This window comes from Anas platyrhynchos, chromosome 1 (genome assembly GCF_047663525.1).
Source record: "Anas platyrhynchos isolate ZD024472 breed Pekin duck chromosome 1, IASCAAS_PekinDuck_T2T, whole genome shotgun sequence".
NCBI lineage: Eukaryota > Metazoa > Chordata > Aves > Anseriformes > Anatidae > Anas > Anas platyrhynchos.
The window spans coordinates 139,986,430-140,010,404 of record NC_092587.1 but is presented as its reverse complement, the minus strand read 5'-3'; the positions used below and the strand labels follow the sequence as shown (position 1 = coordinate 140,010,404).

The following is a 23,975-nucleotide window of genomic DNA, read 5'->3' as shown; positions in this document are numbered from 1 at the left end:
GCCTGAAGAGGCTGTAGACTCTCTGCCCTTGGGGATATTCAGTGTTTGGAGGGAGTCAGCCCTGAGCAACCTGAACAAAGTTAGCCTTGCTTTAAGCAGGCTTTGGACTAGAGACCTCTAGAGGTCCTTTCCAACCTAGTTGTTTAATCATTCTAAATTCTGTGATCTAGGGAGTGTGAAAAGGGGAAGGATGTTGAACAGTGCATCTCCAATGAGATTCCCACTGCTGCCTCTTAATACAGCTTGGGGGGGGGGGAAGAAAACAAAACAGCTGTGTATTGATCTAGCAGCACAGTTATTCCAGTAGCTAAAATCATAGCATGAACAAAATCTGTAAATGCCTTTTTTTTAATGACCTTGAAATTAATGAAATGATTTTGAGATAATTACCTGAGTGGTTATGCAAGTTCACAGAGTGATACAGGAAACATTATAACCACACATTTTAGCAGCTGGTTGGCTGCATCAACATTTTCTATGCATCACCATTTTCTATACAAGAAAGCTTTGGAACTCTACCATGTTATTTTCAACTCTGGCAATATATAGTGTAAATCATATTCCTTTTTAAATGTAATATATTCACGTATCAAACAATATTTAAGTGATATATTTAAGAGTTGTTTCTACTATCCCATTCCCATAGAAACCTTACCATGTATCTATGTGTATGCTAGCTGGTTTTAATTTATCTAATTGGGTAATGCAATCTCCCATTGCATTCTTCCCTAATTGCAGCAAGACAGCTCCTCTGAAGGGCTTCTGTTCCACTGTTCAACTCCCTTGACTGTATTACTGATTGGAGCTTGTTAAAAAGCACATCTCCAAGAGCAAGTGTTCAGGTGTTGAAAAACAGCAAAGGAGTTTATGTCACTGAGCTAAATTCTCTTCAAAAATTTAAATCCAATTGTAACTTCAAAACTGAGCATTAATATTAAGCTGCTTTGATGTGAAAGAGGTTCCTCTGATGCAAGAAGCTTCTGTATCTGTGACAGCGGTCAGTATGACAAGTAGTACATGAATGAGAGGTGGAATATAGGCTGAGAATGTTATCTTTTCTACCAGCAACATCCATTGGGATGGAGAGATGAAATCATGCAGTAGAGTATTTTTGAGAGGATACCACTTCAGTGTCCATGATTTCACTAAGGAGTTTAGCAGTTATTGAAATACAGTTGCAGTTTCAGTGGGAGAAGGAAAAGAAGAGGGAGATACAGTGGACCATGTAGTACAGAACTGGAATGATTGTGGAGTAGATAATTATGGAACGTCTATTTGGATTTTTTCTTCTCTCTAGATTTCTTCAGTGGATTTTCTCACAAGAAGGGGTAATTATTCTTTTGGAATGGAAAAAGTGAGAGTTCCTCTTTAATAGTGAACTGCATCCTACCAGAATTCTTTCAAAATCTGCCCAAATTTACTTGGAACATGTGTACTTGAATTGCATCAAGTTAAGAGATCAGTCAGCATTGCTCAGTTAGAATAACCTGGACCATTCATGATAGATATAGATTGATTAATATCACTTTTGACTAGTTGGTGTGTGTTTTTGAAATGAAATATATGGGTATGACAAACTAACCCCACACAACTGTGCAAATGTCTTTTTTAGTAAAGACAGACATTGCTACATTGGATTGAACTGAGAAGTAATTTCTAGTTACTGGAGGGAAGAGGGTTTTAGAAAGGACAATAAGTGCGTATTGCAGAACAGAAATGGTAATCAACAAAATAATAGCTTATTGTATATTTTTTTAAAATGCTTTTAAATGTAATCTATTCCTTTTTTGTTTGTTTCAGCATAAAAGCTGGACGTCTCCTCTCGCACATTCCGTATCAGCTTTACACCAAGCAGTCAAGTGTTCAAAAAGGTCTCAGTTTTAATAGCATATGCAAACCTGAAGATGCCATGCCAGGTCCAAGCAATATAGCTAAAGATCTCAACAGGGTGTAAGTGTTTCTAATCATATGTGCTGATGCTAATCATTCAACCATAACTACACAACATTTTTAAATTGATTTTAGCTTTATAGGTAGCAAACTCTGAGGAACTGAAATGAAAAGTAGAAGTACATGTGATATAATATTTTCTTCAGCTTAGAGACAATGAGTCTGAGGGTGACCTCATGGCATCCTGCTGTCTACTCATGAGGGAAGCAGAGGGGCAGGTGCTGAGTTCTGCTCTCTGAGGACAGTGACAGGACCTGAGGGAACGGCATGGAGCTGTGACGGAAGGATCAGGCTGGGGGTTAGGAAAAGATTCTTTACCATCTCTACAGGGAAGTGGTCACAGCACCAAGTCTGCTGGAGTTCAAGAAGCCTTTGAACAATGCTGTCAGATCTAGGGTTTGATTTTTTGGGTGGTCCTTTGTGGAGCCAGGAGTTGAACTTGATGATTCTTGTGGGTCCCTTCCAACTTGGGAGATCAGATGATTCCATAAGTAGTTGAAGATGAAACTTCAATTCTCTAGACTCCAAGGTTTGTCTCTAATCTTTAGATGACACTGCTTGATAACATGACCTGGGAGTCCCTCTATATGTAGCGTATCTGTATGAAAGCAACAGGCATACATTAAAGGATTCTGACTAGTAACACTGAAAAGTAGGTCTTCATTTCAATCATTTTTGATTACTTTAGCTAAAGGTATCTAGGAACAAATATTAATGCATGCTACTAGTTAAATTCTTAGTTTAGCCTCTTTTTTAAAAAAATAAGTGTACCTTACATATGATAGCACGAAGATTTGAGTGATGCTCAAGAGAGAAAATGGATTAAAAAATCCTATTACAACAAAGAATTTTCTAAAAGACTGCTAGAAGGGAACAGAATCAAAGACAGTAGCAAAACTCTGGTAGAGAAGTTAGAAGGTGAAAAGAAGCCGTCTACTTGAACAGTGTGTTCTGTAGAGGTGAATTTATTCTTTTTTAATTAAGATGGTTATTGCATTTTTTTCAGAAGAATGTGTTTTACTTTGTTGTACAGAGACGAGAATGACAGTATGGTTGAGGTTGGAAGGGACCTCTGGAGATCATCTGGTTCAATGCCCTTGATCAAGCAATACCAAAGATACTGTACAACATACTATAGTTTGGTTATCGTGATCTCTGTTCTTCCACAGTCCACTGATGAATTTAAAATCCAGTTGTGTGTAATGCTAGGGAGACTATACCATGAATAAGATTTTATATTTTTAGGAACAGATAAAAACTGGAACACAAAACAAATATCCTAAGTGGTATTTCTTACCTATATTTTGAATGGTGTGTGATATTTTCAACATCACCTCTAGCTATTGAGTTGTTGATGTTTTTTTAAATGCAAGGAATGTTCAGATTTCTAAAAATATTAATTTAATCTCAAATTGTAAATTTCAAAGCCTTTACACTGCGATACTACGTACCACTGGATATACCACTTCAAAGCATGCAACTCCTCAAAACTGTTATGTTGAATATAATTTATAATTGTGATAATCTTAACAAAATCATAACAATTAAATTGCTTTCTGGTATACTGGATAGTTAATTATTACCCATGTGTTTTTTGTGAGTGTACTTAAATTGCTAGCTTTGGGAGTTGGGAGTGGTAGTTGTTTTTTCCAGCAGACCTAGAGTATGCACAGCTTTCAAAGGCTATGTTTTTAATTCTGCTTAGGATTGCTATAAAGTTAATTTTTTTTGGAATAAAAGCTTTCTTTACAGCATCAAAGTAAATATAAATTGCCAGTACACTTGTAGAAGAATATTTTGTTTTACATGCTTAAAAGATTAAAATCATTCTTGCCCTTTAAAAAAAAGTTTGATTTACAGTGCTTGAACAGGTTTCTCCTTGAGAGAAGATAAAAAGGAATCTAACACACTGAACTAAATTGCTTTCTAAAAAAATTGAAATTTTCTATTTGTACTTTTTTTTTGGTAAAAAGAAGAGTAAAATTACATCTGATTTAAAAAATAATTTTAAACTCTCCTGCACCATTATTGCCATGCTGTCCATGGCAATACGTTTCTGTTACCAAATAATTGTAATTCCATTGGAGACTGATTATTTTTGACTGGTGAGTCAAAATAAAGGGCTTGGGAATAGGAGTGCCCAAAGTCATGCTCATGTTAGAAAAACTGTGTAATATCCTGGTAATGCTGCATTAATAACAGAGCAAATCTGTGAAATTTTTTGTACAGCTCTGCAATATTTTGTGACATTGAGAGGACATAGCCCAGAATTTGCAATAATTGTCTTGAGACTGTAAAAACTTCCCAGGTATATACTGATAACAACTGATAAGATAATACCTAGCACTTGAAGTGACCTGTAAGTATATCTTTTTTTAAATAAAAGAAACTATATTAAATTATCATATCTGTTTCAGAAATCATATTAAAAAGTGTGAGATGGAAAGTGAGATCACACCCAATGGAACAAGTAGCTGGAATGAAGAAGAGGAAGAAGAAGATGGTGGTTTGGCATTTACAGAGCTGGAGCAGATCCTTCCTGGAAGGAAACAGAATGGCATTCAGTCTCAGAAGGACAGCACTGCCATTTTTAACGGACACACACACAACACTTGTACCAGTGCCTTAAAAACGCAGGATTGCTCGGTGCCCTCCAGCAACAGCGTTGCAAGTAGGTTCTCTCCAGGCCCTGTGCAGGAGGAGGACAAGACTGAAAAAGGCATGGTTGACTTTAGAGACTGCACAATGCAGCAGTTGCAGCAAAGCAACAAAAATACAGACTTTTCGTGGAATACACATAGGACTATGAGTAATTCATCCTCATCTTCATCTTTGCACAGTAATACTAAAATAAATGGTGCTCACCACTCCACTGTTCAGGGGCCTTCAAGCACAAAAAGCACTTCTGTACCTAATCCTAGCAAGGCAGCTTCCTTACCTGTGTCCAAACCTTCAGATTGTAATTTCATTTCTGACTTTTATTCACGTTCAAGACTACATCATATATCAACATGGAAGAGTGAATTGACTGAGTTTGTCAACAGCCTGCAGAGAAAAAACAGCGGTGTCTTTCCAGGAAGGGAAAAATTAAAAAAATGGAAAGCAGGCAGGTCTGCACTTAAAACTGACACAGGTAGATACTTGTTTAAGAAGGTTTATGTTGAGAAGGTACCTTATATCTTTGTTCACACAGTGAATGTCTAAATGAGGTGAATTAGGTTAATGTTCAATATTCACATTACAGGCTGTCTGGAAATGCTTGTGACTTCGATGTGCTGAAAACTAAAAGATCAACTACTTCTGTGTTTGTTAAATTGTGACTTAATGCAATACTCTGGTCTGTTTTCAATACTTCTTGTAGAAATACTGTTCCTGACTTTACAAAGATATGCAGATTGATCGAAGGGGTGAAAATATATCTATCAAAATGTGCAGGTTTGCAGTTGCCATGTGAAAGCCTAAAGGAAAAAAAACACATTGCTGCTTTTATATAGTTCAGTATGAAAAACTGAAAGATGAGTAACATTTGGAAATGAGATACTAACAAAAAACTAATTTAGATTTCTGTGTACCTCTGGGTCTGTTTAAATGAGTAATAGTGTCATATGATACTTCTGAACCTTGCGTGTGACAGAAGAGAAATGTTTTGTCATTATATTGCACATCAAGGGCCAAAATGAAAGTATGTGTAATTTATGAGAGGCAAAGTGTTGCACATAGCGATTTAAGTATTTTGCATCTTTAGAATCTTAATTTAGTCTTATGCAATTAAAAGACTAGTTCTGTTCTGTTAAAGAGAGTGACTCTGCTATGCTACAAAAATATTCACTTATAATCATATGAAAATATGCTCCAGATGATGAAGTACCACGTTCTAAAAATTTATTGTTAGATAAATAATTTAATGGATTTTGTGTTTATGCTATCACGCCCCAGTTATAAAACATGTTAGCTTATAAACTACCTTAATGCATAATTTTCTGACAAAACATGGTATAAGCTAATATATCTTCCTCTTTGATTTGGCCTGGAGAATTCAAATAATTGCTCTGTTTCAGCTGACAAGTAGCAAATTCCGAGGTACCAACTTGATTGCATGATTTGTAAATAGGCCCCTCATAAGACAGTCTTGTTCTTGTTTTGGTTTGTTTGTTTGGTTTGGTTTTTATGAACGAGCCCCAGTGGTAAATTATGAAAAACAGGAAAGCATTTTTTGATTATTCAGCAATTGCCACTGTTGTCAGGCAACACAATTCAGTTGATATGTAAAGTATTTTTTCACTATTACACAGTATGTATTGTTCAAATTACGATATTTTTTGTTAGTTCTAGCTTTCTCTAGTAAGTCAGCAACATAGACTTAGACTTGAGCATCTAGAATAATTGACAAACTATGTTAGCTGTGTAAGTTCTTCAGTCTTTAGTTGTCTTGCTCATGTTAGCGTGAACGTAGTACAGCAGCGATGAAATCCAGTTGTGTAGAATGTTTAACACTCATTTTGTGTGTTTGATGAAGAATCAAAGGTAGTTCTCAGTGTAGCTGAACTTTTTTTTTTTTTAGTCTTTTAGAACAGTCTTCTGATCAACAAACAAAAACGTTCTCTGCTGCGTTGTGTTAACACAGTGGAGTTAAGATTCGGTATCCATAATGTGCATTAATCTCCTTGGGTTGAGGGAACTTGATATAGCAAGGCAGAAATTGTTAATTGCAAGAAAATAAAATGGAAACCTCAAGTTGATGAATTTTTTAGGGTGCTTAGCTACTGTATATTTACATTACTGTGAGAATTTAGGAAATGTGTATGGTGTGGAGAAACAGAAGTCTTTTTAACTTAAAAAGAAGTCTTTTTAACTTAAGATGGTTTAAAAAAAATATATAGTCCTTGATGACTACTGTAATTAGTACTAAAGTATATAAATTAGGGTTCAAGTTTTCTATTGGTATATCTTCATACTAGGTAATGTGTCTGTTGCAAGCTCAGCCAAGCCGCAGAGCTGTATAATGCACGTGGATATGGATTGCTTCTTTGTGTCTGTGGCTACCCGAAATAGACCCGATCTCAAAGGTAAGTATTTCATTCAAGATACTACAATTTCCTCAGTTAAGCCTTAAAAAAAAAAAAAAAAAAAAAAAAAAAAAAAAAAGCTGTACAAATGAACTTTGTTATTCTTTTTTGTTATCGTTGTCTGATACTCAGACCATGTGACTTTCACATCCTTATTTTCTCACAATCCATAAGCAAATGGAAGAGAGAGCCAGAATTGCCATTAGAAGTTGGAGCGTGCGATCATTCTTACAACACGCAAAGAGTTAGTGGAGCTCCTTAGCAAGTTGTTTGTTTGTTTTCTAAAAGCATAACATTCAGAAATGGAAATACTAGTGCTGTGCAAACACTGAACTTTGCTGATGCCCAAGTCTGAAGATAGTGTGACTATCTGATGCCCAGCTGTCATAGACCTTGGGAATGAAGAAGAGAGAGCTGTGTAATTCCTTTCTTCTGCCCAAAAGCAGGAGCAATAGTGTCAAAGATGATTCTAGTCTGTGTGTGTCTTTAAAACTTATTTCCTGCCAAGTTTCAAATTCCTTTACTAGAACATAAAGAGCCGAGGACTTTCTGCAAGTATTTTTTTCTGTTCTGTAGAAGCCTGCCAGAACTTTTACTGTGTAAATTAGCTTGCTGTAGAAAAATTATGGAGGTGTTGATATTACTAAAGTCAAAAGTTTAGCTAGAGACTTGATGTTACACAGGTAATTTAACAAATGAAACTGAGCGTGATGGTATGCATATGCTCTCTTACTTAAGCTAAGTATTTAAAATCAATACGGTGTTTGCTAATACGGTGTAAACTAATGAATCATTAGGGCATTGGTGAAGTTTCACAACTTTGATTTGTAGTAATTAGTAAGGACAAACAAATATGGTTGTGTTTCCACCCTTTCAAAACTTCTCTCTTTGCTTTCTAATTGCAGTCATGAAATCCATAGTGTCAGTGCAAAATCACTTCCATAGCAGTTTCCTCCCTAATGCTGTTGAGAGTGTGTAAGCTTGAAAGAAATCACTAAAAATAGAGCAGACTTCTTTATAATCTTACCTTAGTTACAGAGTTATCAAAATGTAAACTATTAGCAGCGTTGACATAATTCTAAATATGTGCATTTCTTCTCCACAGGAAAGCCAGTAGCTGTTACTAGCAACAGAGGGGCCGGAAAGGCACCGCTGCGCCCTGGTGCAAACCCCCAGCTTGAAAGGCAATATTACCAGAATAAGCTATTGAATGGCAAAGCAGGTACAGATAAGTCTGTTTGTTTAAATTGTTTTGTTATTGAAGACTTTTTCCTTAACGTGCATAATAGAACAATTGTTATTGTTTTTTGTGCAGAATTTCAGAAAAACGTCTTTGGACACTAATGCTCTGTGGCCTCAGTGTTGATGTGCCACTGACTTTTTTATCAGTTTTCTTTGCACAATGTGGGTGAATTATTTTTGAGTAATTTTAGATTTTAATTTATTGAGTATGAGGTATACTAAGTAATCTTAAGTAAGAAATAAAGTCTGGGATCATTCAGTTCTGAGTAAACCTATTATAGAGAAGGTACAAAATGAATTTTATAAGGCTACTTTTTTAATTATAAAAGTAGAAATGACAGATTAGAAAATCAATTGAAGTTGGCTTTTGAATTGTATGGGTACAATATCAGTGTACAGTGAGTTAAATTGGGTGCTTCTTATTGCATTTTGGGTGTCTGGAAGTTCTGTGGCAACTCCCATGAGTAATTTGTTTTCTCAAAACCAGGGCATTTGTAATTTTAGAATTCATTACTTTCCTACAGTAATGTTGAAATTTTTACTTTGTGTGTAAACAAAACGTACTATTAGTGAGAAGCTTTATTATTGTTGGACTGCCTGAACTGCATTTACTATGAGAAAGTAAATTGCTAAACCTAACTAGCAACTTTTCTTCTTTTTTTTTTCTTTTTACAACAGTCTGCATAATCAGTTTGAAGTTTTAAGTAACTAAGTATCTTTGTGCCCTTACTTAATTTCAGTTTAGATTTGGAAATTGTTTTTCCTCTGCCCTTTGTCGGTGCACTTTTCTTACCTGCCTTGCAGTAGGAAATGCTGTTGTTCTAAAGTTTACTGTTGAGTTAGTTTTATTGTTGATGCAAGAGGGGAAAAAAACAAGATATTACAGGAAGTGCTGCCATTTCATTTGCGTTTCTGATGCAGTTTCACACTTTGAAACTGAAGTAGAATATATGTTAGTGGAACCCATTGGCCTTGAACTTTCAAAAGACTCTTCAGGATGCTCCAGACTTAGCTTGTGCTGTGTTGGCAATGCCATGTATAAGCGTGTTACAAAGATAGCTGTGGTTTTTATGGAGTTGGGTTTCTGTAGTAATGGCTTGTGTATGAACTATTTATTGGTAGCTCAGTTTTACGCAGTGGTATCGTAACTTTTATTAGGTCCTTAGACTGGATAAGGATGCGACTTAATATAGTCGAGCAAAATGTGGAGAGTGAAGTGGTTAAAATTAAGGAAGTTTAGCTGATAACCAGCATGTTCTTTATGATTCACAAATTCAGTAGTATCTTTTCTACTATATGTATTGCTTAAAGGTACAGCACACTTCAGCCTCATTGTATAACAAACTCAGTTTCTTACTGCAGCAGCTTTTTCTGAACATACACATTCATGTCTTTTAACTTCACCATCCAATCTCACTGGCTTGCATACAGGCAGGCAGCTATCTCTTTCCTTCTTGATACTTAGTCTGATTATACAACCTGTTGTTTTGGTGAAAGGATTTTTTCTTACCACTCTTTTTACAGTCTCAATCTTATTAGCTGCAGGTTCAGAATATATTTTGGTCTCTAATTTTTATCTCCATATACAATGTTTTTATCAACGAAAATGCAGCATGCTGTTTCTGCTTGCATTTTCGTAAGTACATGAGTTGTCTTTTGGGGAGAAGAAATTACAATTAGTTATAGTCTTAGATGAAAAGATGGAAGTGCAGGTTAGATTTTTCTAACACCACGGTATCTTAGAAGGTGTACGTGAAACACTTCACAGCATGTGCTTAATTGTGCTATGCCACAAGTAAATATGGTCCAGCAGGCACATATTTCACATAGAAAAATGTTTTTTCTAAAATATCAAAAATACCAAATCTTAAAATGTACTCTGTTAAACATACACAATTGAGTTTGGGGGGAATGTTTTGTAAGTTGAAATAAAAAGGTAGTTGGGAACAACTTTCAGCACAAACATATTTTTGCATCCATGTTTCACCATGGAACCAACTTCATTTTGTAATGCTTCATGCTTTTCAGACCGTTGTCTGATTTTTGCCTTCTCCGGGTCTTTCCTATTAGAAAAAAATGTTTTAAATTAACAACCAGCAAAACAAAGGAAAAGAAAAACTTACGAATCACTTAGTTTCACCAAATACCGAATTCTGCAGCTTCAGCTACCTTTTTTTTTTTTTTTTGCACACTACTTCTTTAGTGATACTGGTTTTCCTGCCTTTGATCTGCATTGTTAGACAGATATCTATTATCAAGGGAATCTTGGATCTTTTATGAAATACTTTCTTTTTCTTGTTTGAATTCATCCAAATATGTATAACTTCTAAATTAAAAAAATTCTCTAAATCTCCAAATTGGAGATGGACTTCCTGAGTAGTAGAAATTATTTCTCTACATACGTGCCATCTTTAACATTCATGTCCTAAAGTTAGAGGATTAACATATGTTAATCAAAATTCATAGTTTGTGGTCTTTTTTTCCATGGCCAGGATGCCCAAGATGTGAATGTTTTTTAGGCTTCCTTTCCCCCAACCCTAGTATCTCCCCCTGTTTTTCATTCTAAAGAGCAGCAGTTTTTAACCATCATATTAGTCACAGATTTATTCTCAGCGATTTCTTTTTCACAGACTTGGGTCCTGGCCTCTGATTTCTCCATCCGTTGCTCCACATTCACCATGTGCCTGTCTAGTTTCCCAGCTTTTGGTGAGAGGTTCTCTACCTTGCCTTCCATTGAGGACAATGTGTTCTGCATTGCCCTGAATTTCACATGAAGTGACTCCATCAGCTCATGGGGGGATCTGCTCTGCTGCGATGTGGAAAAAGTCGACGAGTCCAATGAAGATAGACAAGATGACAGCATCATCTCAGGCCAGGGCACAGGAAGGCACGGACTAAAGAAATTGTTCTTGTCATTCTTACCTTTAGTTGGGGCACAATTTTGCTCTAATTTTCAGCTGCAGACATCTTAGGTAACTTACTGAGCTCATCATACATTAAAATATTTAAGACATAAAAAGGTACATGAATTTAGCAGAAATTCTGAATAAAAGCAGCTTTTCATGAGTTAGGTTCTGCCCCTGCTGTCTCCACTCATTACAACACTTTCTCCGGTCTGATACCAACTTGCCTGTGCATGCAGCACCATGTTTCCTTTCAGTCATGTGGTTAGTGTGTAAGTTGTTGGTACGGTGAAATATATTTAGGCACTGTGACACTCTGAAGAAAATTCCATTGATTATAATAAAGGTGTATTGATATTAAATAGATTGTAGAATGAAAAGGAACTACTAGATGCATAGTAGGTTTCATTTTAAGTAAGCAGACATTTTCTGTCTGTGTGATACCTTCTTGTTTTGATTCTGGTGAGCTTGGGAGGGCATAGTGGTTACTGCATCTAGACATTTTTTCAGACTGATCAGTTGTTCAGAGTACAAGCGTGTATCTTTCAAGGTTTGCATACCATGAAAACCCAAATAGAAGGAGAATGTTCCACTCAATTCCAGTATTATGTTATGAAATAGTTTTAGTATCTAGTGTATCGTGGACCTGATGGGCTCGTTAAAACTTACCTGAGAGATGTATAGAATTAGGAAAGGTCTGTCTCATTTTTAAAATTCTGTGGCTGCAGCATTTATAATTTTTTGTCTTTTTGATCCAAGAGAAATTTATGGTGATGCTTGAAAGAAGTTGATATATTTGATGTATTCTAATCAAATATGTAGTAGGAAGAAACAACAAGTTTTGTTGATTAATTTCCCCATAAGAGTGTTAGAGGAAATACAAGGTACTAGCCCGTGTTCTATTTTGTTTTAATTTGATAAAATTAGCCTTCTTGCTATTTCACTTCATCCCTTAAAAAAAATCACTTTGAGGTATCTAGATTAAGTAATTATTAGAGCGTAGTTTTAAATAATAGGTTATAAGTATCATGAACAGTGGAATTGTATTTTGAATGTAGTTGCTTTGTTCTGGTGGTAGGTAGTGGTGCATTCTAGGAAGGAATATAGCTAAGCATCTTGTTCTGGCAAGCACTTGGCAAATTTGCTTACAGGATAGGCTTGGAGCAGTCTCAAGCATTGGATCATTTTATTGTCATTAAAGCTAACTGAGATAAGTCTTATATTACAGCATAGTGTATGTAGCCACCAACAAGCTGTTGTCTAGTATTTGGGGGGAAAACAGAAATAGAATTTTTCTGTAGTACAGTATTCTTTTCAGTAATGTGTGCAGACCTACCTGTAGAGAGAGGTTATTGTGTGGGGGCTTCTGTGTTTTTACTTTATTTTTTGTTTACCTTGACTATGATGTGAATCAGTATAGTATTAATTTCTCACCAACAGTAGTATAGAAACTGTATCAAATATAATCTATTATTTTTACTTAAATTACATTGATTCTGTTGAACTCCTAAGAAAAATATTATAAAAATGAATATAAATATTATTTTCCAAGCAGAAATTAGAGTACCTGATAAGCTGGACTCATCGTTTTGGGAGCATCCGGATTCCACGCACATGAATGGAGGTGACTTCAATCAGACAGTTCTGTCCATGGCTGAAATTGCTTCTTGTAGTTACGAAGCCAGGTAGGTAAAAGTTACCTATCAATTGCTGGAAAAATCTCATACAGATAGGCATAAAATGTAAAACAAAACAAACAAACAAACAAAAAAAAAGGCAGTTGTTAGGTCACACTTCCTTAAACTTACCCAGATCAAGAAAGGTTTTTCTTTTCAGAAGCTGTGGTTAAATAGGCTGTTAGAATTTAGCACAAGGTTTTCACTGTGCATGTTGCTGATTCTTAAACACTGTTTAATAGCTCTCTGCCTAACCTACATGTTACTTAAAACAAAACCTATTAAGGAAAACCATGTCATTCACAGTGATACTGTTGGTTTCATAATGTTATCTTCATTTCATTGCATCCAAACTGCATTATTTCATGGAATTAAGAACACTTTGTTACTGAAGGTTTTAGTTAAAATGAGACAACGGTAAGTGTTATTACTAAGAACTTTCTTGCAAATTATGTTGAGCACCAAGATAGCATAGTTTATAAATATTCAGAATATGGAACAACTTGTTATAAACAACCACAGTGTTGAAAAGTAAGACCTTATTCTCTGATAAAAGTAATACTCCAGAAATTGTGCGTTTGTTGGATCCTTTCTCAAGAGTGCTAGAGTAGGCAAGTTTACATTTCTACATTGAAAAGTTAGCTTGTTTATTACAGCAGCAAAATGTTATAAATCTGCACAGTGGTTAGTGGAAAGTGGAAAAACAGCTATCTTAGTCACTGTAGTATATGTTTGCATTTTATTTAAAAATAAAATGGCAAGTAATTGCTTTCTAGAGACTTTCCATCTTAAGCACGTTTCCAAGGATAGGCTGTCCAAGCTGCATGCCTGAATATTATACAGTTAATTCAAATACTCTATTTGCAGTTGTTTTTCTTGCCATTTGCTAGCAGTTGAACTTAATCCTTTTTATTGATGTTATTGAATTTATTTATTTTTGTGGGAAGAGACTAGTAACTCATTTGGAAACAGCCCATATTAACATAATCTGTGGAAAAGTTGATACAGTATTTGTGTGCTTTTTATTAATTTTTAGACAAGTTGGCATAAAGAATGGAATGTTTTTTGGCCAAGCAAAAAAGTTATGTCCAAATCTTCAAGCAGTTTCATATGATTTTGATGCATACAAAGAAGTTGCACAGACCGTGTATGAAATACTAGCAAGGTAAGGTGTACTGGGTGATTATATGTTCTTCCATGGTAAGATTATCAAGCATATTTTAATATGCTACTGTTAATGCCATTTTTTTAATTTAATATTTTCATTCCACTTTACTCTTTAACTTCATTAAAACTATTACTGTTTAAGTCTTTCTTTTGTAGTATTTTTGTTACTTCTTACTCTGAGCACTGTCCTTCTTCTGAGTATTCTTTTATCTTGAAGCCAAACAGTCAATGTCAGGCTTCCAAAGAAGTCATTGTTAAACTTGCTACTGATAACACCATGAGGAGAAGTGGGTCTCTCCTTACTAATGAGATTCTTCCAAGGTGTTTTATTTTTTTCCTGCCGTTTGTTTGGTGAGGTTGGGTGTGAGGTTTTTTTGTGTGTTTTTTTGAGTAATTTAAGAATGAATTATTGGAATAACAACTATTAGAAACTACTTTCTGATTTAAAATGCACTCGAACAAAACTGGAAATTTGTTAGTGTGACTGAAAAACAAGCATTCAACTTTTGCTCCAGCTGTCGCTTTAAAAGCATGATGCATGTTGAAATTTGTCCTACATTAGTGATGTTACTGTAATGTGCTGTTCTAGGATTTTTAATACTTTGTGTCAAACAAAATAAGCAGGGAAATGCCACCACAAAAGGAAGACTTTATTTGCTACATATTTGTTTTAACAGATGGTGAGCTGTTGCTGGTGTTTCACCTCCTTTACTTTGTGTTGATAGCTATACTCATAACATCGAAGCAGTCAGTTGTGATGAAGCACTAGTAGATATCACTGAAATCCTTACAGAGACCAGATTGACTCCTGATGAGTTTGCAAATGCTATCCGCACCGAAATCAAAGCCCAAACTAAATGCACTGCTTCTGTTGGGATGGGTAAGTACTTTATTTCACTTCCATTTACAGGGACTGCCCGCTTTTGTTAGGCGTATCAAAGCTATATAAGATTGCCATAACTCATAAGTGTTTGTGCAATGTGGAATATATTGCCATTTACATTAAATTACCATAAATGAAAATGCAAGTAAATCTTCATAAGTGGAAAGTTTTTGCTTAAAACTTATAAAATTACTATCACTTCTCCTTTGATATCTGAACAATAAGCTAAAATTCCATCTGTGTGATATTCTTACATACGTTTTAATGAAATGCTACTGTATTTTCCCAGTAAATAGAAAAATGGGTACAGACTCTGTTGCTTATAGAAGAAGGCAGTAAGAGTTTATGAGGATTTAACATAATTATAAGGTGTTGAAAGCAAAGATTTCTGTGATTTGTAGCGGGTATTGTATGTGAAATTACATATCTAAAAAGACTTTTTTGTTGCTGTTCCTAACAGTATTAGACTTAGCATATGTATTTACAGATGCTTAAGTGTACATAAGTATATAAAATCCACTTGTGATGTAAGCAGAATTCTCTCCTTATTTCTTATGATACCATAGTAACAGAGAGACTAGTTCTCTAGATTCCTGTTTGTTTTTTACTCTTATATGTATATTTAGTGTTTCATTTTTTCTATAGAAAGAGCAGATTTACTTTAAAAAGTATATTTTTATAATTTGATATACTAGTTCTCTTTCTGATTTTAAGAGACAAATACATGTGAGGAAATACTTTTTTAATATTTTTTGTGAGGTTTTTGAAAAATGTCCTTTATAGAAATATGGTAGGTATTGTACAAGAACTTTCTTTTCACTCATAATTCATAAAGTAAAGGAATCAGAAGGAACAGTTACACTATTACGTGAATGTAGAGACATGATTTCAAAGATGTGGTCTATCAGAAATACCTTGTGTAAGTGATCTGTATGTTTCCCTGATGGGAAAGCTGTACCAATATAATAGAATGTAAATTTGAACAAATGCTGCTATACTATAGAGATCTCTAAAAACTATTTATTTCTGATTAGAGATAAATTAAGGATACCAGTTGAAATAAATTTAATTTTTACCCTAGAGATTCTAATGGCTAAACTAAACTGATTTAAACAATGCTAGTGAAAGATTAAACACTCATCTGTAAACATCCTGTATCCTGATTTTTCATTTGTTAAGTGAGGTATTAATTTTTTCCTACTTTATTTCAGTGTTCTGGGAATAATGATTAAAGAAGATAAATCACTAAGATTTTGTGGTATTAGAGGCTGTGTTGGTGTGTTTGGTAGATAAGAGGATCAGAAGTCTTCAGTACTCTATAGACAGAACAAGGATCTCCAGAGTTAAACAGCAGATTGAATGGGGACTATCAAGAATTGCTTCATCAGTTAACTTCTCAGGAGAAACAATGGACACAATTCTGTGTTGCCGTGCTTACTTTCTAAAATTTTAGAGTAGACTAAAATAATATGAACACAGATGGAAGGAAAATAGCGATAGTAACGCATAGTGCTGAGAGCTCTGGATTTCCCTGACGTTTTTATCAGCTTGCTTTATCTTAGAATGAGGCACCTGTGTAGCAATAATGAATCTTTTTGGGTATCATTTCAGAGATGTTGTTGGCTGGGCATGAATAAGCCTATGAAGAGGGAAGAAAAAATGTTGAAATAAGTCTTGTTCCCACCACATGTAATGAGTGCACAGAATAATTTAATGAAGTCACTTTTTTTAGTGAATACTTGAAGCCCAAATATTAGCTTAATTCCAGTATTTCACATGTAATAGATACTTGATAGAATTGTCACCTAATTATTACTTACATTGACCACAGTAGACTTTTTGGAAGCTACAGTGTTAAAGTATTACCATTCTACGTTTTTACTCGTTTGCAGTTAACTGTTTTCTTTACCTCTACATGTGTAGAACATCACCAAGACAAAGACTGAACATTCTTTATGAAATGTCGCACACTTGTTGGTTGCTTTGTTTGGGGGTTGTTTTTTGGCTTCTGTTTTTGTTTAATTGCAAATGCAGTTACCACTAGTTACTCTGCTGTAATCATAAATATTGCTAATTTTGGAGTCGAGATAGCAAAATATAAATAAATAGGTTTCATTGACTTTTTATTTAAAAAAAGAATTTAACTGTACTTTATTCTTCTTTTTTTTCATGACTGTTGAACTGCAGAATTCTACTTGAGAAGACAAAGGTTACTACAGACATATTTTAACTTTTCATTTTTACAGGTTCGAATATTCTGCTGGCCAGAATGGCAACTCGTAAAGCAAAACCAGATGGACAGTATCACTTAAAACCAGAAGAAGTGGATGATTTTATCAGAGGTCAACTTGTTACCAGTCTTCCAGGTACTACGTTCTTTTACAAGACATTTTGCCCCCTAATTTAAAGGAGTTTCAGCTTAAAAATCTGCTTTGTTCCAGTTATGAATCGGGCAAGATTAGATGTTATTTCCATGGTTATTATCCAAAAAAGAAAGATACGTTGATTTCTGAAATTTTCTGGAAAGAATCTGAGACTTTTTGTTATCTTTGAGGAGCTTTTTTTTTTTTTTTAAGAACTTTACAGAGCCATTCAATGTCATTTGTGGAAGAAGCTCAAAGTTTAATGTGTTATACAATCTTATGTTCTTTAATAAAATTATTTAGATGAGTCATCTCAGGCAAATGCTAGCTTGCTGTAATGGATGAAATAAAATGAGTAACATCACTTGTTATCAGTAATCATCACAAAGACAGGCAGGATGTGCTTAGAAAACGGAAATAGCCCAAGAATATTCTTTCCAAAAAGGAGTGTATAAAGTCAAGCGTTGGAAAAAATAGCATAAATATCATAACAAATCGAGACCATATGAAAGAGGGAAAAAAAAGGAGAGAAGTTCATCTGCTGCATCTAATAAACTACGAGAAGCACTGAAGAGTATAAGCATAGAAGGGAAAGAAAAATTGTCAGAGGAAAGTTTTTACTGAATTAGATGCTTCTGCTTGTAACATGAGCCATAATAGAATGGCAGATAAACAGAAAAGTATGTGAAGAATAAGGCTATTGAGCGTTACCACTGTTACACTTTGCATCCAGCTGTAGACAGTTTTTGGTTCTGGTAGATTTAGAATACAAATTAAGCACTTGTTACACGTGGAATTTTTTTTTTGTGTGTGTGTAAGGATCTTTAGGTAATGGTATGCTAAAAATTGTGACAAAGTGTTGATTCTATAAGAAAGAACAAAAGGTTTGAATTCCGACTTTTTTTTGCCTAGTTATCTGAGGAAATTACTGTGATGGTGATTATGACTTATAAGTGTGTTGCGACAGCACTAATAACTTTGAACTATTTGGCCACTTCAGCTTAGTACCCCCTTACTGAGGGGAGGGGTAGAAGTTTTAAAGATGTTAAATGTTTCAATGTTTCACACAAGTTTTATGTGAGTTATGTAGGAAAGAGAAGGGCTTTTGAGTAAGGGAAGAGTTATTGAGTGGTATTATTATTATTATTAGAGTGGGATTCCTGTAGATATAAAGATGTATGGAAAATGCTGTAGGGGAGGCATTTCTGGCCCACAGCTTTTAGGGAGGTTCTTCAAGGCACAATGGAATTCGACAGACGGCAGAGATTTGGAGTTACAGTGAAGGAAGAGTGATAGGCAGTAAGGATATATGGAATACACCTTTACAAAAATGGTTTTCAATATATATATATATATATATATATGTATGTATTTTATAGTTCCAGGAAAATACTTAAAAGAGTTGTAAAATAAAGTGTTTTCTGCCATGTAACTCTAGTGTATTGGTATTCAGTACTTTAGTAGTATAATGTGACACAGATGTAGTCCAAAAAGCGCTGAATAAGCACTCATTTCTGTTTTGTGTGCTAGCGATCAGCTGAGTTCAGCCTGCAATTGTGCACACATTTAACATTAAATGTTGAAAATACCTTTCTCTGTTAAAAAAGGAAAAAAAAAAGAAAAAGGGAGGAAGGAGGGGAATATGAAAAAATCACTGAAATGGAAAAGTGGTAGGAATAGCATGCATACACAGGTGCAGGTTTACCAGAAATTTTCTCTACGCATTCCCTTTAGACAAACATAATTTATAATGCAGCACCATTTCTCTGGCGTAACTTAAGGGAAATATTTTTCCTCTAGAAGGAAATATTTTTTCCTCTAGAAAATGATTTGTAAAGTAAAATGATTTGAAAGTCAAAAACTTCAAAATATGCATTTTCACAGTGATAGTAAAAACTTGTGTTTGTGTCAATAATATCTCTTGGTAAAGAATCATTATGGAAGATAGAAGCTAATTTTCTAACTTTCACTGACTTTGGTAGTGTAAACTCCAAAGACCAATATTTGTGGAAGTAACAGCCCACCTTTCCCAGTCCCAGAAATATACTTAAGTTTATCACACTTAGGTATGTGTGGTTGCCATGGATACCCACAATTTCCAGTGCTTGGTAATTCAAAGCACAAGTGATATACGTATGCTATCGCTTCTGCTTGAAAGTATTTTTTTTCTGCCTAGGAAGCGATGGAACACTAGTCAAAATATTTGTTGGTTTTCTTCTAGATTAAATCCCTTGTATATAAGCATACTGCATGTTGTACAGTCCTTTTGGACTGAATGCTGTGGTATTCAGAGCTATATACACTGCAACAGGTAGTACCTTGTCAAGCAGATTTATAGGCAGAATCATTCACACTTCACACAAATAAAAAACATTCCGCAGTACGACATCTTACATATTTAATACAAATTAAATTGAGGTGAAGACAGCAAAAGTTTCCATTTGAAACATGTTTCTCTGAGTGGAATTTACTGTCTTTATTTGTATGGTACAATGTAGTCTAGGCTTAAAAGGGCAAATTTTATTTGTTCAAAACCTGGATGGCTCTGACCTGTGTAGAGTTAACAGAACTAATTGCTTTGTTGTTAGGAGTTGGCAGGACAATGGAATCTAAGCTGGCTTCTTTGGGAATTAGAACCTGTGGAGATCTGCAATGTGCTTCAATGTCAAAACTGCAAAAAGAATTTGGTCCGAAAACAGGACAAATGCTCTACAGGTTTTGTCGTGGTTTAGATGATCGACCTGTTCGCACAGAAAAAGAAAGAAAATCTGTTTCAGCAGAAATCAACTATGGAATAAGGTTTACACAGGTAAATTCAATCTGTCTTTTCTGCAGTGACTTCTTTCAGCTGTAGAAGAATCTTCTCATATTCTGATTATTTTCACTTACACTTTGATCTGTTAGAGCACCATCTTAGCCACCAAATAGAAATGAGGAAAATGAAGAAGTAGGAGACCAAACGATAAAATGGGAGGAGAGACTGCAAAAGTATTGGACTGAAAAGAAGCCTGCACAAAATTAGCTGGCTATTCTGCATTCGTTATACGAGTCTGGTACAGAAAAAGAGAACTGCAGTAGGTTTGTTAGCACCTAGCATTCTCTTTCATTTAAATGCTGATTATTCAAATATGCCAGTGCTGAAACAATGACCAGCTTACTCCAGCAGAACGTTTTTGCTAGACTTTTCACAAGTAGTTTGGGGTGGGTTGTTGTTGTTTGAAAAAATTGTAGCAAAAAATAACTTTGTTGCAAACTTAACCATTTATAGAAATTCCTGGAAAAAAAATAGGTTGGGAGAGAGGTTTTGTTCTCCAGCCTTTTTCTCAATTTTCTCAAAGCAGGGGAAATTATGAGATCAGGCCATTTGCTCAGGGCTTTATCCAGACTGGTGTTGAAAATCTCCAAGAACAAACACTGCACAGCTTCTGTGGGTAACCTCTTCCACTGTTCAGCTATCCTCAAGATTAAAACATCTGTTGTCTTACAAGCCCTACACTCATCTTCTACATGTGTGCTTAAAATTAGAAATTAAAAATAGACGTAACATTTATTTTTAAATATTTTTTTAAAAGACTTGCTTCTAAAAGGGCTTAGTATTTACTGCTTATGTCAGCATTACAGGAGGAATCTACTATCTTGCCTAACTTCAGCAACCTGCAGTGTAAACAAAACACAAATAAGACAATTGCCTGTGAGTCACTTTGTTCTTTTAAGTTCATAAAATCATGCTTATTTTTTAAATCTTTGTGACACCCACTTCAACACTTTGTGAAGTGGAATACATTGAAGCTTAATGATTTACCTTATATATCTGAAAGAAGAGTAGTCATCTAAACAGTGGAATGTTGTTTTTCCTGTGTAGCCCAAGGAAGCAGAGGCTTTCCTTCTGAGCCTCTCAGAAGAAATCCAACGTAGACTTGAAGCTGCTGGTATGAAGGGTAAACGATTGACCCTTAAGATTATGGTCAGAAAGGCTGGGGCACCAGTGGAGCCTGCAAAATATGGAGGTCATGGAATCTGTGATAATATTGCCAGGTAACTACACATGGGGGAAAAAAGGTCTGTAGTCGGCACAAACACATTTCTGCAGGATGTTGAGCACTGAAACTTGCAGTAAGACAGGACAGAAATTTTAAAATGCTTGGTACCTCTTTGCCTATGTAGCAAACCTGCACTAACATCAGAATTAGAATATTATCACCAAAGTTCTCTGTGCCTGTGTTTCAGCTATTCAGGAATTTGTTCACCCACAGTTAAGTTTTTTCATACAGTCCTAAGTTCCTCATCAGAAGTTATCTTGTTTTCTTGTGGATCATTGCCAACATAGTAAAGCACCTTTTTGCTTGGTCTCCCTGCAGCACTGTTAAACTGACTGAGATGCTGCCTGTGGTGTCTGTCTGCTCATCCCTGGTGAAACAGGATAACCCAGCTACTAATTCTTGTTTGTTTCCTGTTGTTCTAATCGATGATGTTGACTAAAGATATATATTTTTTTTTTACCACTTATTCATTAATATGCTTGCTATGCTCATCAAAACACAAGAATGAAATGTAGGCATATGGCCTCTTGTAGTTGCATTTTGTTTAATGCAGGATAGCTCATGACCTTCAGGGACTGGTGTATCAAGAAGAAAATACATCAGTCTGTACTTTTGTCTTCTGCATATCCTGAGTTCAAATTGAAGATCTACTCTAAGAACACCTTTTTAGGACTGAAGACATTTAGATAAAGACATTTATTCCTCCTTTATCAGTAGCTAGTGCCACAGTGATTTCTCATGAACAGGTCAATGCTTTGGACATCATTTCCATAGTCAGGCAAGCTAATGTACATGTGCCCTGAAATTTCTCTATTTCTTAAAGTAAGAATTAATGTAATGTAATGGGGACATCCAGAGATGCTAAGCTGTTCACACATAGCCGAGACAGTTCTGATGCTCACATCTCTTCTGGCAGCTTCTGTGTTTCTGCTTCTGCCTTTACTGATGAACTTGGCAACCTGTATTTGAGGTCCTCTCTGGAATAAGTACAGAATTTTTGTTGTCTTTAGGATTTGTGAAACGGTTTCCTTGTTAATGCTGTTTTTTATTCTTTTTAGAACTGTGACTCTAGACCATGCAACAGACAGTGCAAAAATAATCGGAAAAGAAACTCTAAACATGTTTCACACAATGAAACTGAACATATCTGATATGCGAGGGGTGAGTTAATGGAAAAACCCAAATTTATTCGCTTTATCAGCTTTATTTTTTCACAGATCTTTAGTTCTCCATGGTAGGTGACAAACTTAAGGCAAAGTGTAGGCTATAAAAAACTTTGGTAAGTTAGGCTATACAACCATACTGTGTTTTGTATATTTACCACTATAATCTTTTAAAAAGCACAGTTACAAAGCCATAACTAAAATAAATAAAATTCTGTTGTGACACGGATTAATCCACAACTTGAATTAAACAGCCTGCAGTTACGAAGTTAGACTGTATATTCTGCAGTTTTATTACTGAGTGTAAATTTTATTTTGTCTTAGAATTTTCAGTAAACTTTTACACAGTTGTTAGTTAAGCAACTAATAGAAGTACTGTTTATAAGTCTAATCAGAGATACAGATCACAGGAGTTTTTAATCTAGACTGCAAGTGTTAGAGCCAGAATAGTTACCAGCCCGTGGTTTAGCCTTTGTTTGAAGGTGAATTGCTGGCTCCTTTGATTTATGACTTATTTTAGAACACTCTTTCTAATCTCAGTGGTTCTGTCATAGCAGTGTAAACCAATGATGAAACTGTTTTGGCATAAGCCATCTCTTAAAATGGAGCTGATTAAAATTCTTCCTATGACCACATCTCTGTTCAGTTGTGAAGGGGCCATTCAATCATAGATCGTATCATCAAGTGCAGGTATATCTGAGGTCCCTGATTAGTACTCATTTTAACTGACTTCAGGCATCTCCAATGCCTGTGTCTATATTGAAGTTAGTCCCCCTAAGCTTCAGCACTTAATATGATATGAGTCATGTGTGCACTTTGTCTCTCTAAAAAAAAATAAAATTAAGAGGGGGGGGTGTCCTAAAGTGATATCCTTAACTGTTGATGCCCACACTTAAGCAGATTGATCCACCTGTCTTGCAGACTTAACATAACACTGCCTCAATCTCTACTCCTTTTTTTGTTTGTTTGTTTTTGAAGTAGAAATAAAAAAATCCCTAAGTTCTAGAACTCAATCTAGAAATACTTGAAAGCAAAAAGATAAAGGTGCAAAGAAAAACTTTTTACAGTGATGTTTTAATAGCCCATTAATCACAACTGAAAAACTGGTAACAAATAATATCCTTGTTATGTGTTTATAGAAGAAGACCTGGTAAAAAAATACCCTCACTGGCTCCTCCACTGAGTCCTATACACAATTTTTTGCTGTGTAGCCATACTTAGTACTAATCACTTTTCGTGCTCAGTACTTCTGTATTTTTTAATGTCTAAGAAATTTCATAATAAATGCTTTGTTTCATGGGCCTGTTGATAGCATTTTCATTTATCAGAGAAGATAAGATGATATTACCTCTGTAAATTCTTAGTTGTTGGATTGTGGTAGATTATCCTAGGATTTGTTTGGGATGTTTTTAGTGGCTATTCATGTGGTTTTCAACATACTTTTACTCATTCTCTTCCACTCCTACAACAGGTATCCAGTTTGAGAAGGAAAAGGGAATGCTGTTACGAACTTACTGTGATT

At 35.1% G+C, this 23,975-nt stretch overlaps 1 protein-coding gene across 12 annotated transcripts in view; it reads left to right on the top strand.

The window, feature by feature from the left end:
- Positions 1-23,975, top strand: part of REV1 (REV1 DNA directed polymerase) — a 54,689-nt gene that overhangs the window by 19,375 nt on the left and 11,339 nt on the right. For 7 of the 12 annotated variants that reach the window (XM_038173210.2, XM_038173206.2, XM_072030914.1 and 4 more), the window contains 11 exons: positions 1,801-1,950; positions 4,368-5,083; positions 6,909-7,016; positions 8,122-8,238; positions 12,714-12,846; positions 13,874-14,002; positions 14,730-14,884; positions 17,134-17,253; positions 19,839-20,059; positions 21,113-21,285; positions 22,349-22,451. In XM_038173210.2, the coding sequence (XP_038029138.1) occupies positions 1,801-1,950; positions 4,368-5,083; positions 6,909-7,016; positions 8,122-8,238; positions 12,714-12,846; positions 13,874-14,002; positions 14,730-14,884; positions 17,134-17,253; positions 19,839-20,059; positions 21,113-21,285; positions 22,349-22,451 (2,125 nt within the window). Of the gene's footprint in view, positions 1-1,800; positions 1,951-4,367; positions 5,084-6,908; positions 7,017-8,121; positions 8,239-10,904; positions 11,231-12,713; positions 12,847-13,873; positions 14,003-14,729; positions 14,885-17,133; positions 17,254-19,838; positions 20,060-21,112; positions 21,286-22,348; positions 22,452-23,975 lie in introns of those variants that run through there. The other 5 variants (XM_038173211.2, XM_038173209.2, XM_038173214.2 and 2 more) reach the window with 4 other exon arrangements.